The following is a 12,426-nucleotide window of genomic DNA, read 5'->3' as shown; positions in this document are numbered from 1 at the left end:
CAGCCAAGGCGCTTACACGCAGGAACGAGGGTTTAGTTTGTGTTTATTGTGTTTTTCAACTGGAGTACCCACTTTCAACAAATATTATTATTATATCACCAGTGGCCAGCCGACGCCGAAGTCAATACGGGATTACAATTGTTTGTAAAGCTCTTGGTTGGTGCTTGCGGCGCCTACATATGCGCGTCCTCCTCTTTGGACAGAGAGATAAGTGCTGATAAATCTGCTCCACCTGGACTTGGGACCGGAGCTTCCTTGTGAACTGCACTTGTCAGGAGCCGCGACTTGAAACCTGGGGGAGACCACATCCAGCGAAAATGCCTCTCGCACAGATTGCTGAGCCATGGCCCACAATGGAACTAGTGCAGCTGGAGACAGAGGTAAGGAGAGGTGAAATCATTTTGACGCTGTGTTGCATGCATTGTTTGACCAGTTTGTGGAAAATTCAGTGTGATTTTTTTTTTTTTTTGAGTACAGGTGAAATAAAAATGGCGAGCAAGGTGTGCGTTTTAATGAGCACCTCAATTACAGACACTCCCAATTTAAGCTGCTCAGTAGTTCCCACTTTATAGAGGAGTGAAGTTGCTAAAATCATTGAATATGTTCCTGGTTTTCTTTTGAACTGTGGGTTGTTGCTGTGTTCAGTGTAGACATCATAAATAATTCACAATGTGTGTCTGAGTTTTCAATGCATTTTTAATCGAGGTAAATCAACATGTGATAAATATAGGCTGTCCAGAAAAGTCACATACTACACAGATAATCTATATTTTAAACAATACTGTTTGTGGGCCTTGTATAAGCTGCATTTCAGTGGTAAGCAATAAAGATATGTTTTTTCATTGCTCATTTATTTGAGAGTTTTAGATGGCTCCAAAAGTAGTTTACATAGCTCAATTTAAAAATGGTCTGCTTTATAGTCTCTCTTAAACTCAAATCAACTTAATTTCAAAGCTCAGAAGCAGAGAGGATAAAAGTCTGTGATGTAAAGGAGATGCACAGGTTCATCATTTACTGCTCTCACATTCAGTGTTTTTTGGTAAGGAAAAGGTCCTCTCTGTCTATAGGGATCATTAAACTAACAACCTACAGGCTGAGCAGCACATCAACAAATCAATAATGTATAATCTTAAATTTATTTCAGTTTTAGAGGATTTACCTGAAATGTGGGCTGCAGTTCTTTTGATTTCTTCTTCTTCTTTTCCTTGCTAATATTTTACATTTAAGCTAAACATGCTGGCAGTGGTGCCACCAGTCTGTCTTGTTTGCAGCCCTATCTTTTCTGTGAGATGCCTGATTACCAGACAACAGATATAGGGTGACACAATGGAATCTCCTATAGATTATATACTTACTTGAATGTGTAAAGGTTTTTATTTAAAAGCTGAAATATGCAGTACACTAAAGAGAGAAATGTGTGATTCTTTTGTAGATCAACACAAAGTAAATGTATATTATTTAGAGACATTTACAACATCTTGCACTTTTAAAATGCCTGTTGTTGCACAGCAAAAATGCAACCATCATGTAGGACACAGGCTGTCTGCTCACTCTGATGTGCAAATGGTGGCAACCTGTGGCTCATAAAACTGCACTGGTTTGGTGTAAATCACTTCCTTGTTTGTAATACGATATCTGCAGCATTGTAAGGCTGCAAAAATTGATTGATGAATAGCTCCGTGCACAATATTACACAGTGTCCTTAATCAGCTTTGCACCACATGAGTATAATTATAATTGAGGCTCATTTTTCTATCTCTCAGCCTAGATAACCTTTCTCATTTGATAGGTGTAGCATGAACAAAAAGATGCTGAAGAAATCATTTTTGAAAATGTGATTGATGAATTTGCCCATTTCGACCTTATGCATGAAATTCCAAAGACAGTTAATGGGTTCAGTTTAATTTAGCCATGTAATCAATTCCATGAGTACTACTAATTTCAACAATGTAGAGTGTATTGATTTTCACTTTGAGATATTCATTTTGCAGTTAAGTTTCAGAGTAGAAAAATATCTGTGTGTGTGTGTGTGTGTGTGTGTGTGTGTGTGTGTGTGTGTGTGTGTGTGTGTGTGTGTGTGTGTGTGTGTGTGTGTGTGTGTGTGATGAAGGAAAACACCTGCACACAATGCAGAAAGAAGGACTTACGGTAATTCATAAACAGTGTCATCATGACATATTTTGTACAGTGTTCTGCAGCGTGTGAGTTGGCTGAGTAGTGTATAACAGCTGAACAGATGGTGTAGCTGAGTCTGTGAAGAGTGTTAAGTTTAATAGTGTAAAGATATGCTCGCTTGCCTGCTTTTTTGTGAGTTAGTTACAACTCTTTGATTGAGAAGCAAAATTGTGAGATGCATGATAAAAAAGTAGCGTGTGTGTGTAATATATTAGATTATATGCATTGAGAAATTGTTTTTGTTCCCAAATATCAGAATCAGCACCCCAAATCCAGTATCGGTCATGCTGTAATTAATTTGATCGCACCAGTCACTGTCAGTCAGAATGGGATCTATGCCATTTATCTCTTGTCACCAACCTACCAACAAGCTGCACACCCTGGTTCCTTATGGCGCACCAGAAAGACGGGTTGGAGCAGAGATTGATTGAGCAGAAAGAGAGAATGAGACTGGAGGCCATGCCAGTGAGCATGTTAGAAGAGTCAAAAGGGAAGCGCAGCAACAGGAGTCTGCCTGGTGATATGGACAGATGGGACAGATAGAGAGATCCAGGTTTTGGAAATCAGTAGATGGAAGGAAAAAAATCACCTATCATTATTAAACCACTATTCTCAAAACTACTTCATATGCAGTAGTTTCTCATTTGCATGAACTGAAAAATATGCAGCACAGAATGATGTACTATGATATGCCAGTTTGCTAGAAGTCATCAAAGAGAAGCTGTCATGAATGGAAGGCAGGTGAATCGCATTTTTTGTAGCTGATGCTGTGGCAAAGCAAGCAAGCAAAAATAATTCAAAGAGACCTATTCAGAAATATATGTTTGATTGAGTTCCATTATATTCATCACAAAACCATGCCTGATGTAATTTAACTGATGATCCTCTGTGAATCATCTCTGACAAGGGAATTTCAATAAATCATCCCCTTGCTGTACTACTTGAGTCAGTGCCACCAGCATCGCTTGCTGTCATTACTAGGTTAATGGAAGTCTTCCAAAAGATGTGAATCATACCTCAATGTCAGTATTTAGTTATTGCAGATTTCCACTACAGATATGCTACATGGATACGTATCCTTAAGGCTTTTGGAATCATTATAAAAATTTCAACCCTGAAACCCAGGTGTAACTTTACGCTTTTTTTCAATTTCATTGACTTACAAAGGTTGTAATATTCCCACTGTGATTGAAAGAAGTTTCTGTGCCCTTTTTATATGTCAAAAAAAGAATGAAATGCAGTTTTCTTCACTGGATAGAGGAGATGCATAAGCACAAAATCCAAAATTTCCCCCAAAACTTTTGTAAAGGAGGACAAGCAGGATTTATAGAGCACGGCTGTACAATCCCACGTTGAGGAGAGAGACAGAAACTTCTTACAGCTAAGGTCGAGTCCTTTTGGTTATTGCATAACTGAGTATAGGAGAAAGTAGGGTTAATAGGAGGAATGTGTGCCATGTTTGTTAGGCAGGTGTGGTCAGCACTGTAAAGTGCATGCCTTTTCTCTACGTGTGTGTGCGTGGGCTTAGCTGCAGCTTATCTGGGTGTGACCCTGTGGAACACCTGAGCAGGGCTGGGTGGGCATGTGATAACAGAGCCCTTTGCTTGATAGGTGCTCTTAGAAAGGCAGTACTTGTGTCTTTTGAATTTCAGAGTTGAAAGCTTTCCTGTTTTCTTGTGGTTGCTGATACTAGTGAGAACCCTTTTTAGCAAAGACTAAAACACAAATAGAAATAGCTAATGTCCATTTTCTGGCATTGAACAGAGGAGGACATTTTAGTAATGTGACCTGCTGTCAATAGTCACTGAGATTACAAGAAATTCAGTCAGATAGGATTACAGGCGCCAACAAAAGAACCATTATTGTATTTCTTAGTTGCCAGGATACAGGGCAGCGCTGCTCTAATCAAGCTGTTAAAACACAGATTTACCCATCAAACACATACAGCAGCATTGCCCTGAGATTGTTTACTTTGTGTATTCATATAGGAGTCTTATGAGAAATTAAAAGTCCTCCTGTCTGTCTGGCTCTGGCTGGTTTTAATAGGTTGGTCTGTAAATCCGTTTACAGTATGCTTGTGGCCTGTAAATTTCTCCTAGTGAAGACATGTGTGCTTTTTTTGTTTCTGGGTATGTGTTTGCACAGCATAATTCATATACTCTATATACAGTACTCACTTTTACTTGGAAATCACGTTTGCCCATTAACGTATTCGACTTTGAGCATATTTATGGGGCTGTTTGTGTGTGTGTGTGTGTGTGTGTGTGTGTGTGTGTGTGTGTGTGTGTGTGTGTGTGTGTGTGTGTGCATGCTTGTGCTCTGATTGAGGAAGCCCAGGGGAGGGAAAGCACCATTAACTGGGCCACTTGGATCAGCCATGCAGAGCTAATGAGGTTGAAATGTGTTGAGTAGCATCGTCAGGAAGGCATTGCTGACCACACACACACACACACACACACACACACACACACACACACACACACACACACACACACGCACACAGTTTCCTCACACACTACGATTCACTCACCTCATCATACAGGGTTTAATAAAACCAGTAGGCTACACTTCACCAACATGGAATATGAGATGAAGGAAAGAAAAGAGTCAGAAAGTGGAGAGAAGTGGGAAGATTCCACTAAGTGCTTCTGAAAGTTAGATCTCACAGAACACACAGAACTTCCTCTCAGTTTTCTTTAAATTAGCACTCCTAAAACACATCTGTGGTTGACTTCGAACTGCACTTCGCTGCTTAATTGCTACCATTTCTCCCGTGTCACCTCACATTACGGCTCTTGCAGCTTTTATGACTGGCACGGTTTGGCTAAATTAAATTGCCTCCCTTGAGATCATGATTAAAGTCCAACCAGATGAACTGTTGGTCTGTAAAAATGTCCGGGGTTGAAGAACCCATCCAATTTAAAGCTGTTGGTTGTTGCAAGTGTAAAGCACAAAGCAGAAAATGAGGAAGTACATCCAGTTGCTGAATGCATTTAATCACTTGACATCAAGATAATATGTTGTGAAGTATTACAGTACAGTGACCGTAAATTAAATACACAGTCTGTATTCTTTCTGTTCAGAAGCTCTATTTTCTCCTTTCTCTTTTGTCACTGCTTGTGCTTCCTTCAGTTTCTTGCACTGTAAAATCTTTTTGTTAAGGCTTTTTATTGTGTTGACTGATTGTCTTACATTGTGCAGTCTAAAGGAAGGGGAAGAGTGCATAGAGGAAGTTAACAACCTCAGGGTCACCCTTCTGTGATGGGAAAACAAAGCAGAAAGCGGAAAAGGGGGGAGTAGTTATTTGGGGTGTTGGATGTTTGGCCAGAATACTTGTCTCCAGACAGAATCCAGTTTCTTTGATCATTGGAAGGGGTCAGTTATCATCATAGATTTATTTTCACACGTATCAGTGGTACAACACTGTACATCATTAAAGGGACACTCCACTGATTTAATTGTCTTAACATGATTTACAAGTCAGTTTACTAGTTTAAGTCAGCCTATGAAAACATTTGCATCAAGTTTTCTGTGGCCACAGAGGAGCTTTTTATACTGGTTTTTAACAGACAGCCTGCATTACAACCTAGAAGTGTAGGGTTTGAAAGGGATGGTCTGACAAAAGATTTGAGCTGCAACGAGTTGTTTAGTTGATTGTCAGAAAACTAATTGGAACTTAAGCGTGGCCTCTAACCTGATACGCCAAATGGTTTGTTATACTGAACCATGTGAGAAGAACCATGGAAACTGTTTTTTGATTGGATAAACCATCTGTCTATCACCATCTAACAGTGTCTTACCTTACGTGGCAGCTTGATTTGCAACACTGATTGGTCCGAACCACTAGTAGTTCAGACACAAGCACAGAACTTGAAACCTGAATGGATGCTCGCACAATATGTTGTATGATATGTCGTGATCTCATGAATCTTGCAAATTTTGCAAGGTAAAAAGGCAAAAAAAACTGATAGTATACTAATAAAATAAACAATACATGCCTTGACTAAGAATAGGTTTGACAACAATACTGTCATGAGTCATTATTTGACTTATTCTGCTAGTAATGTTTGACTTCCACTGTGTGGTTGGATCTAAAACTGTTTTTGTGGATCTCACCTGAGTTGTATTGTTTTCATACAATATACTGTGTGTACCACACTCTCAGGGCAAATGGGCTGAAGTCTAGAGAAAAAAATCCAAAACCTCTTTTCATGTCCCAAATGTGATGAGGCATTCCTGTATCTTCACACAAGAAGTCTTTCCTCAAAGTCTTAATGCAAAGAGTATGCAATACAACCCATGCTGATGTATGCTTGCCTAAATATGTGTTTAGCGTCTGTAACTTGATATCATAGTGGCCATTGCTGTTTGAAATATCATCACAGGTATCTTAATAATTTACTTCACCCCTAGCTTTTCAGTTCTCAGTGTTGTTCTTTTGCTTTCTGTGCAAGATAGCAAAATATATCTAATCATCTACTCTGACTGAAATCCTGCTGTATGTTCGAAGTTAGCCACCCACTTGTACTGTCTGAACAACATGTTGATTTCTTGAATAGCCTTTGGCAAGGCATTGTTTTACAAATAACAATGATTACCCTTTTCAGTGAGACTTACCTACAGGGGAACAGATGAAGGATGTGCATTTGTGTGTCAGCCTAAGATTATTAGGTTTGCCAGCAGAGGAGCAAAGTGCTGGATACAATGGACTGTTGCCACCCACGCAGTCTTGCAAACATTCTCTTGCATCTCTTTCCCTCCTTGTATTTTTTTGTCTCCCTCCTTTACACATACACACATGATACATGCATTGTCGCACACACTGACTGTGTCTCATATCTGCTTTTTTTACAGAATGGGCAGAGCACGGCTGAAGATGGAGTCACACCTGCTGTCAAGGTACATGGCATCTCTGGAACACAGACACAAACCCACAAATACAGATACACAGTCACTCACACACACACGAATGTGATTCAATATTCATGCAGCCTAACATCCAATAAATTAGACTGAGGATTTGGACATAATTCTGCATTGAATTGAATTATTTGCTTTGTTACTGCTTTTATACAACGATGAGAAGCAGAAGGCGAAATTCCATTTAAGGGCAAATTCTTGTGTGAATCTTCATTTGAAAATGTTTCCATTTTTCTCAAGTAGGAAAAGAAAGCCCTCATATGTGTGTGCACACAAATGTGTGACTGCATTGATTTATTAGTTTAGAAGATGCATTGACAGCTTTTGGGCATTAGCAGGCTGGAGTTTAATGTGTTGAATACTGAGTGAGGCAGATCAAGCGATGTCCAGCTACTATGTATAGTGATGTGTCTGAGTATATATAGTAGGGATATAGTATTACACAGTATTACACAACATGCATGTCCTCATCTCTCCTGCATGTTAACACATCACACAAAGACACATACACACAAGCTTGCACATACAGACACACACTGAGAATCATTGAGTCAGCCCTTTTCCTGCCTCCTGGCTGGCCTCCATGTGTTATTGTCCAGCCCTGAAACATGATCCTGTTCCCTGCTGTCGACTATTACTCTCCAGCCATGTAGCAGAGGACAAGGCGATGTTCCTTCGTCTCTTTTTTTTCTTTTCTCGCTGTCAAGGAGGAGATGGTCTGAAGAGCAAAGCTGAGCGTCTTTTCTTTCAGTGCTGAACAATATCCTGTGATTGAGGGAGAGCTGAGTGTGCTGGATGAGAAAGAGGAGTATCAGTCAAAGATTCAGTACACAAGGGCTGCGCTGGTCAAAGCTATTCATTTTATGGCAAGGAAAAAAGATACAAGCTTCTTAGCTTTTGCAGCATTTAAGAAAATGCATTTTCAGAATAAGAAAGCCCCGCACTGATTTAGCTAATATTATCATTGAAATAATTATCACAGTATTAATAAGATATTTTACAATATTAGAATACAATATGACACATATAAGCAACACTCTTTTTTCTTAGGGTGAAAGATGTGGGAAATTACACTAACACTGGGTGTCTGCCAGTATCCATTACCATTTTCTTGAGATTTAAAATCTATTTACCTTACAGCGACTGGAATTATTTTTATGTATGGTAGCATTAGGCCTGGCCTAAAGGCGTTGGTACTAAAAACAGAACACACACAAAATGTCGTACTTTAAGATGAAAAAGGCCTGGATTGATCGCATCATGGAAGATGTCTGATCTGTAAGATTATGTCAGTATCTCGGATACATCCCTAATCATATCATCGCAATATGACTCTACTAAAAGTTGATCATATTTAATTATCGCTGGGCAGTTTTGTAATTATGTACATTGCATGTTTTGCTAATTGATTGGGGAGTATTTCAGTAATCTGATCATTTATGTAATCTTGTTAATTAGGATGTCCTCTGCACAGACGAGTGGATTTTCTGCCAGTGACTCTGCAGAAATGGTAGCTCGTATTTCTAAAACAACATGGTTAGACAGTATGAGATAGGAATATGTGATGTATTTGCAAGTGGTGAAAATAAGTTAAAACTCTCCAAATAAGCTGATAAAAATGATATGTGCCACTGAGGTGCCTGATCCTGGTTATAGTTGTGGATAGGGATAGACCCTGTCACCCAACTGTTCTGGCACCATGCAGGCAGGGCAGTTGTAACCAGGCGCTACAGCGATCGATGCCGAGCCACTGTTTAATTGCTGGGAATCTGATAATGGCTGATGTTATCTACTCTAGCCATGGGAGTTACCTGGCTCCAGCAGACCTAATGGGAGGGACAGAGCAGAGAGAGGGGGAGGGTATAGAGGTAAGGTTTGAGACCAATGGAGTGGGCGAAAGGGAGGAAAGGAGTACCTGTTCTTAATTCCTGAACTAATGTTAGAGCTTGAAATAGGCTTAATTACAGTAAAGTGATCAACAGCCTTAGAGAGAGAGTGTGTGTGGATGAAACAAAAATCACTCTTTGATTGAATTGCTCATAACTTACAGACATGCAACCCCTGCTGAAGGGTCTCATGAAGATATTACTTCAAAAGTAGGGATCACAAGCAAAAAAGTTGGAGAACCAATTTAAGCTGTAACCAGCGATTAGTGTTTTGCTTGATAATTGACTTTAATGATAATAACAACCATTTTTGTTTTACTGCACATTTCTCTATAAGGCTTCTTCCCCAGCTCTCATTATCTTCAGACAGTTTAAAATAGATTAAAAAAATATATTCTGGTGTAAAAGTGCAGTCACCATAAACAACAATTGGCTTCTGGTGAGCTGTATTGATGGGATGATCAGACAGCAGAGCACAGTCACTTGAGAGGGTACTTTACTGATCTGTCTCGTCGCAGGGGGATGATATTACCTAGCAATTTACCACCTGGCAATAAGCCAGGCTTTCAATGATCTGCTCCAACACAAGTGTGGAAATTTAACTATTTCTAGCGACAAATCACATTAACCTCATTTCCCTTGAAGATACCTGAGAGGAGGATTTTTTCATAAAGCAGAGACTTTTTTCAAGAAAAAAGTGCAACAGAAAGGTGATTGAGAAAAACCCATCAAATACTGTATGTGAGAGTTCTTCTGTCTTCCACAGGAAAGGAAAAGGAAGGGCGGTTTAATAAGCCTAGCATTCAGGAATGACCTTAAATGAGGTTTACAGGACAAAGCAAGCTGGCAGCTGTATTTGGATTTCATTTGGGCTAGTTGTTGCTGTTGGCAATTTGTTGGCAGGTATGCTTTTTTTTTTTTTAAACAGCTGTGTCCTTCGTGGGTCTGAAATGATTGGTGAGTTCATTGATTACTTGATCAAAAGAAAATTAATTGGCAACAATTTTGATACATTTTAGTTATTTTTAAGCAAACACAGCTGGTCCCAGCTTCTCCAGTGTAACATTTTGCTGATTTTCTCTGTTTTATAGTTGAATATATTTGGGTATGTCAATCAAAGCAATGTAACTGTAATTGGCATCTGGTATAATTTTCTGACTTTTTTTGAATTGCTAGATTAATCAATTATGAAAATAGCCAGTAGTTGCCGCACTAATCCCTCAAACCGTCTGCCTTGGCAAATGAGTATCTCATTGATTTTCTTTAGTGGAACTAATGAGACAAGGATTTGATTGCGGACAAACAAAATCAAATGATAGTCAGTTAGCATCACATAGTAACTTGCAGAAATACTAACAAGGAGACAACAGAACCAGAACAAAAATTATGGCCCTAATAAAAATGCCAATGAAAAAATCTTTTATACTTTACCCAACATCACTATAAATTTCAAATGATGAAAATGTTGAGCCAGAGCTTGACAATGCCCCCCATTTAACACAGTTAGTACATGCCTTGCATTTTATTACTGGAGATTGCAACAGATAAGAGATTTTTCTTTTATTACGTTTTTTGGTGCAACAAAAAAATAATCTCTTGACCCAACTCAAGAAGTTGTAAATCCCCCTCAATGTGAGGACAATTGGTTGTGGTGGTTTCACAACAAAGCAATTGTCAGCCAGCCCGGCAAAAGCAAGCAGGGTTATAATTGAACTGTAAATGTAGGGGGAGGGGGACATAAGGAAGTTGCGAGAACCATTGTGGTGTTTTTCAATACAGCTTAAATAATGGTGAAGATGAAAAACCAAAACACCCATTGGAAGGAAAGTCCTTTGATAGAGCAATGTGGGATGTCACAATGTAAATTTCACATTTTGTACTCCTCCCAAGGTAGATGATTATTTGCATAAACAAAGATGTGCACCTGGCATGAGGTTCAAGGCGGGAGTGGTGCATTTAGTCCTATTTCATAAAAATAGGACTATTCCTTAATTAGTCAACTGACAGAAAATGTATAAACAAACATTTCTGATAAATTGTTTTTTGAAGCATAAATGCCAAAAATTCACTGACCCCAAGTTCTCTAATGTGTGGATTTGTGGCTTTTTTTGTTTTTTTTAATCTTACTGATATTTGGATTTTGGACTGTTGGCCACATAAAACAAGTAATGTAAGGATGTCACTTTTGGCTTTTTTGCTTTTATTTTTTATTCATCTGTTCTGGTTTTCTACGTAATTCTCTTAACGTCTTCCACTCCCGCTCCCCTACCATAGACCCAGTTTTGGAGGGAACAGGCAATCTTTAGGGGGAGATAGCAGGTCAACAATAAATGATGTGATGATGTGTATAAGTGGCACAACATCTGAAAGCTAGGAACCTGAGGATTAATTTGAGATTCAGCTCAGCACTGTGCGTCAAGTTTTTCTAGTAATAAGTCTGTAATAAACATTGAGTTTTAGCAAAGTACTCACAGCATTATGATGGAAGTATATCATAGCTATTCCCATGCTCAATTATGTCTTATAAGTTGTTCCAGCAATGTTCGGGTTGATACCATTTGTTACACAGATTTGGTGCAAAATTAAATAATTCTTTTGACACTTAAAACACCAAGACTTTGAGGAACACGAAATAAAAAAAATCATGCTGTGGTTTGGTATCAAACACTTTTGACATTTGGAGATTTCTGTGAGCACTTCTGTTTTGGAAATTGCTTGGAAACCCCCTCATTGTAAATATAAAGCCATACATCTTCTGAATGCCTATGTCTCTAGTTTGTGGTTGTAAAGTTTCATGAAGCTGTGATTATCCTAGAGGTCACACTAGGTAATTTTAAAGTGAGGTCTAGTTTTATAAAATGGTCTCATTATAATGAAATGGCTATTACAGGACTAACATCATCGTCACTTGTGAATATAGTTGGTCTCATTGAATCCAAAAGAGTCTCAGCTCTCCAGTCATACCCAATTTATGCAATTCCAAGACTGTTTGGTGACTCCAGTTTGCAATAGTGTTCAAAAACATGATTTTTAGAATACATGAAAATAACACATTTATACTGCATGCAAAATGCATGCATGGGATTAGCATAAATTGGGCATATATGTAAAGTGGAGACTTATGGAATCCATAGAACCCATTTTTATTCAGATATCTTGAGGTGCGAGCCAGTCCTTTTGAAAATGGCCACACCAGTTTTTCCCTCCCCAAAATTTAGCCTTGGAGCAACTTTGGAGCATTATTTTGCCCCCTTCCCAACAAGCTAGCATGACAGTGTTGGTACCACTGGAGTACCTTTGGTTGTCTCATTTCATATGATATCAGTACTCTTCACTGTAGCTTTAGAACTCAGTGTCTAAAAGTAGTAATGTAAGCTCCTCGGAGGGGGGAAAAGAGGTTGAAGAGGAAATGACAAACTTTTATAGCAAGCTTAAAGGAGGCAAG

General features: G+C 38.9%; 1 protein-coding gene across 1 annotated transcript in view; it reads left to right on the top strand.

The window, feature by feature from the left end:
- Positions 1-302: 302 nt before the first annotated feature.
- Positions 303-12,426, top strand: part of rps6ka1 (ribosomal protein S6 kinase a, polypeptide 1) — a 45,384-nt gene continuing 33,260 nt past the window's right edge. The window contains exons 1-2 of the mRNA XM_062441019.1: positions 303-380; positions 7,030-7,074. Coding sequence (XP_062297003.1) covers positions 318-380; positions 7,030-7,074 — 108 coding nt within the window. The 5' untranslated portion in view covers positions 303-317. The remainder of the gene's footprint in view (positions 381-7,029; positions 7,075-12,426) is intronic.

Source organism: Scomber scombrus, chromosome 19 (genome assembly GCF_963691925.1).
Source record: "Scomber scombrus chromosome 19, fScoSco1.1, whole genome shotgun sequence".
NCBI lineage: Eukaryota > Metazoa > Chordata > Actinopteri > Scombriformes > Scombridae > Scomber > Scomber scombrus.
This window is presented reverse-complemented; position numbering and strand designations above follow the sequence as displayed.